Below are 9696 nucleotides of genomic sequence, written 5' to 3' on the forward strand. Positions count from 1 at the left end.
GTCCTAGAATCCTACACACTTAATAATTTTTACCGGGATCTCAGCAAAATGTTGAACTTTTACCGAGAATCGCACAGCCGTGCCCCAGCAAACATGTTTTTTGCCGAGATTTCTGTCAAAATTGCTGAAAATCAGCAAATAATTTGCCGAAAATCAGCTAACAAACATCATTTTTGCCGGAATATCAGTTTTTTTATTTTGCTGGCGCACGGCTGTGCGGATTTTTGCCGAGCTGCAGAAATGAAAACTAAGTGTGTAGGACAAGTGAAGTCCGGAAAGTTCACTCGGAATATACTACAGAATTTCATTCGGAAATAAATTTGAGAGTTCCTCCAGGACATCTTCCATTGAGTTCTTCCAGGAATTTCTTCAGAACAAACGCCCGGGAATGCATCCAGTAATTTCATCAGCAATTCATCTGGGAATACTTTCAGGATTTCATCTGGGAATTTCGGCATTAATTCCTCCTGGTATTTTATCCGGGAATTACTTCTGATATTTCTCCGGAAATTCCTTCAGGAACTTCTCCTAGAATTATTTCAGGACAACCTTGTGGGAATTCCTCCGGAAGTGCTTGTGGGAGTACCTCCGGGAGCTCCTCCAGGATTTTAACCAAGAGTTCTTCCTGGAATCCCTCCAGGAACTTCACAGGGATTTCCTGGATTCGAGGTGAGCCAGCCTTGGACTGAAAACTTCCCAAATAAAGATAATAATAATATTTGAGGTTATGGCTTTCAGTCTTCTTATGCTCAAAAACGGGTTTTACGTTTTTATCCGACGTTTCGGTTACATATATTGTACCTTTATCAAGGAGTTAACTAAGTCCGGTTTTATTGTTACATTGTCTTAGCATTTCCTAATAAAACGGGACTTAGTTAACTTAGCGACTTAGAATTCCTCTGATAATTTCTACGGGAATTCCTCCGGATGTTCCTCCGGAAATTACTCTGGGAATTCCTCTTCTGAGGTGTATCTCCCGAAGGAACTGCCGGAGGAGCTCCCGTAAGAACTCTCAAAGAATTTCAGGAGGAACTCCTAGAAAAATTCCTAGAGGACCTCCGGGAGGAACTCCCACAGAAACTATCGAAAGATCTTCAGGAGGAATTTCCATTTAAATTTCTGAAGAAAGCCTAAATGAATTCCTGAAAAAAGCCTGAATGAGTTCCTGGCAGAGCTTCTGGTGGAATTCCCGAAGGAGCTCTCGAAGGAATTCTCGTAAGAACTTCCGGAGGAATTTCTGAAGAAACTCCCGGGAGAATTTTCAAAGGAACCCCCGGAGGAAATGCCAGTGAAACTATCAGAAGAATCCTCGGAAAAATCGTGGAAAATTCATCTTATAGACAAATCTCGTCTAGCTGAAACCTTTGTAGGGATATATAGCTGGACCATCGTCATCGTCAGAGGACATCCCGGAGAATTTCCTGAGGAGCTCCCAGAGAAATTCTCGGAGGAGCTTCTGGGTGAATTTGTATATAAATTCCTGAAGAAAACTAAATGAATTCCAGAAAGAAAGCCTGAACGAATTCCCAGAGCACATTCTGGAGAATTTCCCGAATGAACTTTAGAGGAACCCCCGTAGGAACTGGAATAATTACTGGAAAAATTCTCGGAGGAAATCCTGGAGGAACTGCCGGTGGAACTCCTGGAAGAATTCCCGGAAAAGTTTTTGGAGAAACTCCTGGAGGATCTCCCAGTGGAAATCTTGAAGTTTTCACCGGAATTCTTTCAGGATTACTTTGGGAATTAATCTTGGAATTCCTCCGAAAATTTCATTTTTGGTATAATTTCTGTATAAATGTTCGGTGGAGATTTCCAGGAGAAATTCTTTGAAATTATCGCAAGAAATTATTTGAAACTTTCAGGGAAATGTTTATGGAATTTACACAAGAAATTCAAAGATTTTTTGCGAAATTCTCAGGAATGTTTACTGGCAGTTCTGCGGAATTTCCACGGAATATTCTTAGGAACTTCACGGTGCAATTTTTCAGAAATTTTTATGAGAAACAGCACGAAGAATTATCGGAAGAATTTCCTGCAGAACTTATAAAGGAGCTCGTGGAAGATTTCTTGGAATAAATAATGGTGAAAATTTTGGATTGATTCCAGCCGAAATTAATGGGGAAATTCGTGAAGACATTGCCGAAGAAGTTGCTGGAGGCATTTTTAAAGAATTCCTGATAGAACTTCGGATAGAATGACTGGAGCAATTGTCGAAGGAATTCCTGGAGAAAACTTGCCTAATGTTTTTTGTCTGCCTATGTGATAATAAATATTATTTCAGAGCGGATTTGTTTAGAAATTCAAATATCATTATTGTTGTTTAATAAACGCACAACGCGAACGTTGCATTGTGGGCATGAAGGCGTCACGTTTATTAGCGTTGCGTTCTAGTACAAAACGCTGACTTCAACGCCCAGCGCAACGTGCTATTGTGATCCAGCCTTCACTGTTGGTTGTGGATTTCGTTTCAAAGTTTTTGGAACTTAGAAGGAAATAGTGCCAAGCCCTAATATTCATGTGTTTCATAAAACCACTATAAAACTACGAATTAGAAGACCCAAACAGCTGCCCCCCCTGCTCGAAATCCTGGCTACGCCCATCGTCGATTGTTCATCAAAGAAGACCTGCTCGAGATGTCAACGAAAGCACCACACTCTTCTACATGAAGAACCGAAGCAAGCACCAGAGAAACCGGATCCGTTCGTCAAGCAAATACCATCATCAACCATCATCAAGACCATTATCGAATACCGCTGTTCCTAACAATCATGTCATGGAAACCAAAACCGCTATGCTAATGCCAACCGTAGTGATTTTGAACGATCTCTGCAACCGGAAGGTGCCTTGCCGAGTGCTGTTGGATTCCGGTTCTCAGATAAGCTTTATTTCGAAGCCCATGGCTGACCGTCTCTCCGTGCGAAGAATTTCAACGCTTGTTCCTGTTACTGGAGTTGGAGCAGCTAAGACCTGTGCCCGCGAGAAAATTTTCGTAGCAGTCGAATCCAGATACTCGGACTATTCTACTATGGTTGAGTGCCTTGTGATTCCAAAGGTGACAGGTGTTATTCCCCCAACCCACATAGATGTGTCCACATGACCACTACCACTACCAGTCAACATTTTCCTAGCTGATCCACAATTTGATCCTCCTGGACAAATCGACAAGTTGCTTGGAGTTTTCCACTTCCTATGCCTGCGCAAGTCAGGAAGAATTCAATTGCAAGCACGACCAGATCTGCAAGAAACACACTTTGGATGGGTGATTGCTGGAGACATCGAGGAGCAAGTGAATGAATAACAGTGCTACACAACGCTTTCTGAAACCATGAAGAAGTTTTGGGAAATCGAAGAAATAGACGATGCCGATCAACCCACGGACGCAGAAGAATGTGAGAAGATTTTTCAAGCTACCCATTACCGAGATGAAACCGGAAGGTTTGTTGTGTCTTTACCAGGGTTTCGACTTTTCGTTTCAATGAGACCAGAGCAAGCGTTTTTCGGACCAAGGGAAAATCTTGATTCGTTGTTTATGTTGAGGATCATCTTTCACCCATCAATATTTTCTCTAGAATTAGCATTGGAAGATAAACGAAAATCTTGCCTATTAGATGAAAATCCTTTTTCGTTTCATTACTTTCACCTCTTACTCACTTTTCGCGAGAATTATCGCAGAATAATTACAAAATTTTATGGCCGCGCTGGGATTCGAACCCAGAATAATAACAATAATAGCTGTGGGGATGCGCTTACTTTAGCCACACCACCACGCTATCTGTATGGAAGCGTTAAGTTATTTGTTCCACATAAGCTACTACCATTTGCATTGATGATGCCACGAAAAGACTCGAATATGAAAGAAAATGAGCAAACCAACGTTTAGCGGCAATCAAAGTGAGCGAAAAATTGTTATCACTCTCCAGGCTGTTTTTCTTTCCCGAAAAGCGATTTCTCCCCGAAAACTTTCGTGAGGGAAAATCAGGTGCTCCTGAGATTGAGTGAGCATTATGAACCCTGGTCCTTACCTTTCCGTGAATATCCACCCCTGCTGAACAACATCAGCGAATTGGCGCTGCGTCGCGTCGGTTCCTTTCCCTAGAAAGACGAATGAAGAAGAATCCTGGTTTGAAACTACAATTGTACAGAAATTTCATCGACGAATACGAAGCCTTGGGCCACTGCCAAGAGATAAGTAAAGAACTCGATAACGCTCATCAAGTCCGCTATTATATGCCCTACTATGCCGTTTACATCCAACAAGCACCAGCACAAAACTCCGTGTTGTATTTGATGCGTCAGCCAAAGCATCATCAACCGATATTGCTCTCAACCAAGCGTTATTGGTCGGCGCCATCCTTGTTCGTTTTCGAAAGCATTTCATCGTATTCACCGGAATAACAGTCACGATTTCTGGAACGTTCTCGAAGACGTAACTAGTGTTCCCGAATCCATGAATTAAATCACCGTGTATTTTTGCTGGTTCACGAATTGGGAACGCTTTTTTTTGCGTGTTGTTTGTGGAATTGTTGCATTATTTGTGGAAATTTTATATTTTATTATTGTTCATAACCCTCAGTGGCGCCGGGAGTGGGTGGGACAGGTAGGACATGTCCTACGCATGAATTTTCCTGGGTGGGACAGTCAAAGCATTGTCCTACCCATGATTCTGGTAAGAATATATGAAGTCACTGGATGGCAAGAGTTTGTGTGTTAGCAGAAGATAATTTTAAAGTTAATCAGATTCCAAACAATAATCTTAGATGTTTTTGGTATCCTAAAGCAATAGACTACTGATTGATTGTTGTTTAGGAATTCAGGCACTTTAAAATTCCTAAAGCGCTCAAAGTTGTCTATGTTTTACAGAGGTGAAATAGAAGGTGTTGAAATCTGCAAATGCGATTGATTAAATATTTTAGAAGTTATGATAAAGCACGATTGAATGGATTATTCAAAGCCCATGGAAAAAGTCTTCTTCAAACCTCAAAAAGTCTATTGAAATCTGAGGAACCAGAAACATACCAACGACCGCTTTTAAAGGGTTCTGAGCTCCGAAAACAGATTCTTCGAGACGAGCCAGCCTCGGGCTGAAAGTCTCGGTAATCTATATCAGCGGGTTCAACCTGGGGTACATGTACCCCTGGGGGTACCTTCGCTAGTCCCAGGGGGTACCTCGGACAAGAATGAGTAGTGGCGGCTCTACAGTCGCATCTCCACATCTCGATAATGAAGGGACCATCGATATAAGGAGAGGAAGGAAAATTGAAAGAGGTACTAGATCGATCGGGAAGTTTTCAAGCCGGCTTCGTTGACCGAGATGGAGAGGAGAGATGCGGCCTCGAACCGTGTATTGTGGCGTCAAATTGTTGATTCAGTGTTATCTGTTTAGATGTAAACTAGTAATAATAATAAACTAGATCGATAAAAGCTCGTTGCAATGAAAAACGATAACAAAACAAATGTCATCTCTTGTTTTTGTTGTGTTTGTTATTGTCAAAAACTGGTCTAGTAGTCTAGAAATTCGAATATATCGACATAGGAAGTGAGAATCCTGAACAAAATATGACCAGAAGATATCGAGATAGAGAAGTTAGCGAGATGTAGAAAGCCCAAATGTATGTAGATTGAAGGGACCGATAAAACCATCGACATAGGGAGAGACATCGAGAAATAGAACATCGTGATGTAGAGAGTCGACTGTATTACAATTCCAATCAAACTTATTGATAAAGTTTGATAATTGTGAATTTTTTTATTTCAAGTCTTGTACATAATATGCATGACGATTGATAAATCAAAGCGTATTGAATCCTGCCCTCCAAAACGAGCACAGTGTATAAAGGGCGATAAAAAGATCAAAAGGACAAAACGTCGAATGAACAAATTTAAAAAAAAACTTCAATGCAATTAGTCTATTCGCTTCTGAACTAAAATCAAGAGTCTGATGGTACCATTTGAGAGGCATGGATGTTATTTTTTCGAAAAGTTTCGTTGCAAGAGAATTAGAAGAATCGTTATACGCTTCTCGGAAGCCTCCTTCAAGAGTGGGAAGCCTCCTTCAAGAGGCGCCGGAGCCTTTTTCAAGAGGCTTGGAGACTAGGTTCAGTAGCTTAGAAACGTACTTTCAAGATACTTAGAACCCTTCAAAGAGGCTCGAAATCCGCTTTCAAGAGACTCTGAAGCCTCCCTTCAAGAGGCTCGGAAGCCTTTTCTCAAGAGGATCAGAAGCCTCCTCCTATATATCTTGAAGAGGCTAGCAATTCTTTTTCCAGAACTGTTTCCCAAATTGGCATTTCCTATTTGTCCTACCCACGACTCGGAACGTGGATGCGCCTCTGATAACCCTGATTTCTTTATTGGCAATTTCCCAATTTTTAATAGAAAATTACGGATTCTTCATGGAAATTATATTTTGTCTTTAGCTTACCGAGTACAGTTTGGTAAAATTTGACGAAAGAATCAGTCAGATTCATCCGTACCATTATCGTAGTCACTACGCAACAACTGCCCTATTCGATTCAGTTTAACGTCACTTTTATGACGGAACCAATGAGACGAATAAAACAATCACCTTGAAGGCATTGTTGTCTCAGAAAAAAAAACAAACCGGCTCAGGGCAGTAAAATCCTAGAAAGAAAATGGCAAATAAAAATGTTGTTAAATTTCCTAATCCCCTTCGACCGGAATGTCGTGGCCACTCCTGTCCGCAATCCCGCCGTTCGATCCAATGCTGCACCCTTCTCGAGTTGACGACGTCATCTCCGCTGTGCTGCACCCGTGTGCAAATGAAAATAAACAGTTTCATAATCGTAATAACCTATAAAAAAAAGAAACCTTTTTACTTTATTTCCACCGGGCGCGAAACAAAAGGCCTCCTGTCGCGAAAGGAAATTAGATCATTCCTATGCCCCACGGCGGCAGCGGCCTTAGTGACACAGTTGAATTTTCTCAGCTTTTCCGGTGAAATAAAGTGTTAATTTTGATTTTGCGACGTCGTCCTCGGCTTGCAACCCTTCAGCCCTTGCAGCATTCTTCAGATTTTACGAGCGAAATATGCTCCGTTTATGATAATATTTTGCTTTTATTAAGGAGGAGAAACTTCTTCGGCACGGTTGATGTCATTATCGCCAACGTCCACGAGTAAAATGAGAAATGCAAATTATTCAATAAAAAGAGTTCTTAACGATTCCGGGCATGGCCGGCAGGCTTTAAAATGAGTAAATTCTAAAGGGATGCCATTCGAACCGGTGACAATGACGACGCACGGGGGAAAGTTTTCATCAATTTCATAAGCACAAGAATATAACTTTCAAAAACCATAATGACACGTTCCGTTCTCCAAGCATGGCATCATTAACTTCAGTAACCGCAACGAATTTATTTCCTCGTGGAATCGGGTACAAATTCGAAGCAATTTACCTTTCAATTGCCACCTTTCGACGGGAGATTCTTGAACAGAGATATCAAACCACACGTTCTCAAACACCACCGTCTGGCAACGTGTAATCAATCATGCTGACGTAAAATCAGGGGGCTTGCGGCGGCGTGTGTGTCCCGTCCCACGCGTGGTTGGACACTGAAACCCGGTAATTTGGTCACCGTAAATTGTTGCACCTTTGAAATTGTTGAACGGCACAAGACACCAATGGTGGTCAGTAAATGGAATATTGTTGACTGTAAATATTTAAAGCAATGATAATGGATTCAATGATTTGGTTTCATTTTGTCTTATCTTGTAGTTCATATTGAACAATAAAATCACCAGCACAAATTTAATTCTCAAAGTAATAAATTTCAAACTGTAGAGTAGGTATTAGACAATCTTTTTATTGCAATCACATTTTGTTGCCGGGCACGAATGACGGATCAGAAATAGACGCCCTCCAAATCCAAATGCTTGTTAAAGCTCGGCAGTCCAGCGTGGACGTCCCTTTCGATTCCACAGTGGTTCTCTCCTCGAACAATCTTGAAGAATCCATTGTCACCCCAATCCTCGCCCCAGGAGTTGGCCACCAGCCAGTACTTGACACCGTTCTCCACGCCCCATCCCATCAGCTTGACGGCATGACCACCGGCCAAATGGCCCCACACGTGCCGATACACTCCACTTTTGTACGCGTGGAAGTCCTGGTAGGTCATGAAGGCAGCCTGAACCGGACCGTTCATGTAAATCTCCTCCATAATCTTCTGCTCGTCAGCCGGAACCGAGTAGGCAACCCGACCGTAACGACGATCTTGCCAAACATCGGTCACGTTGTAACCCGGTTGACACTTTTTCGAGCACTTTGGAGTATCAGGCTCCTCACCGGATGCGTCGCACACATCGATCAGGTAGGGATGGCATCCCTGGCGAGAATGGAACGGACCTCCCGAGGACACACCCTGGTCGACCCAGAATTGCCATGCAGGACCCAAGTATCCGCCCTTGCATCCGTCTCCGCAAGCATGGCAGCACGCCAACATATCGGTTGCTCCGAACGAGAACTGCTCCCTACCCTTCGATTTGATGCACCAACGATCGCTCATGGCCGAAGCGGCTGAAATGGCCCAGCACGATCCACAACATCCCTGGTTACGAACCACGTTCAAGCTGGGACACTGAGTCCATTTCTGGCGGGCGTCGAAAGATTTCGGCAGTTCGACATCATCGGAACTGACAAGGATTGCCGGAGCCAAGCGCGTATCACCGAGACGATCGTACAGGACACCCTTGTAGTAAGCCGATGGCGGTAGGGTGTTGTTACCGGCGGTCCATGTTTTGGTCAGATTCCGGATTTGGGACGCAATCGATTCGGTGGTCCGGTACTGATTGTACTGGAAAGAATGGTAGTACTGAGCGAGAGCGATGCGGCTACCAAGCGCCACCGCCAGGATCAAGATGAAGCGAATCATCCTGTTCGACTGCTTGGGTGTTCTCTTCGGAGGTTGCAGCGCTACTTCATGTGGAATCAACCAAAGCAATGGATTTTTATAGTTTGTGTGTTTAGTATTTTTGTTTTGCATATTGACGCCATCGAAGTTCAACGAATCCTTATCAGGCGTGAGCGAATCATTTTACGTAGGTGGTCATCGCTCTCGGTTGTTCTGTTGTACAATCAATTCAATTTGTGCAGCAGTTTCCCATGCCCATTATCAGTTCAATTGATTTTGAAAACCGAGCACCCCAACACTAGCATTTCACAGCGTGCTGGTCAGATCATAAAATGAATGTCTAAAAATCTGCACTGTTTGAGAATCATTCCTAGCTTACATAATCATGCTCATTATCGATTTTCACAAGCTGTCAATCATAAGACCCGATCCCTATCTGCACACGTGAAGATTCGATTTTTCCCGCAACAAAAGTAAAAGATCTTGAGCAGCGCACGTCATTGTCGATGCGGGAACATTCATTCACTTTTCCTCCCTTGGTTAAGGGTGCGAATTATTTCTGGATGAAGAAAACATCATCATGAATACGACCAACCTCTCGGAGGTTGACTTGAGTAGATTTACAATTAACCTTTGCATCTGCTCAGCAGCAGCTCCGAGGGTAGCAACGTCGTGCTGATGCTAACGATGAGCGTTGGATCGCCGCTAACGACGTCGCGATTCGTGAAATTGAAGTATGATCGATGGATTGTTTCCGCCCACTCGGGCCGTCGTCGTCGGTGTCGATTTCGCTGGAGAAATTTGCATACTAATGCGAAGTGGGCCGATCGG

At 43.0% G+C, this 9696-nt stretch overlaps 1 protein-coding gene across 1 annotated transcript; it reads right to left on the reverse strand.

Annotated features, from left to right (window-relative positions):
- Positions 1–7809: 7809 nt before the first annotated feature.
- Positions 7810–8908, reverse strand: LOC134214882 (cathepsin B-like). The gene has a single exon (XM_062694162.1). It carries the CDS (start codon positions 8884–8886, stop codon positions 7861–7863), a length of 1026 nt encoding a protein of 341 aa, XP_062550146.1. The 5' UTR covers positions 8887–8908; the 3' UTR covers positions 7810–7860.
- Positions 8909–9696: the final 788 nt, after the last annotated feature.

Source organism: Armigeres subalbatus, chromosome 1, assembly GCF_024139115.2.
Source record: "Armigeres subalbatus isolate Guangzhou_Male chromosome 1, GZ_Asu_2, whole genome shotgun sequence".
Lineage (NCBI taxonomy): Eukaryota > Metazoa > Arthropoda > Insecta > Diptera > Culicidae > Armigeres > Armigeres subalbatus.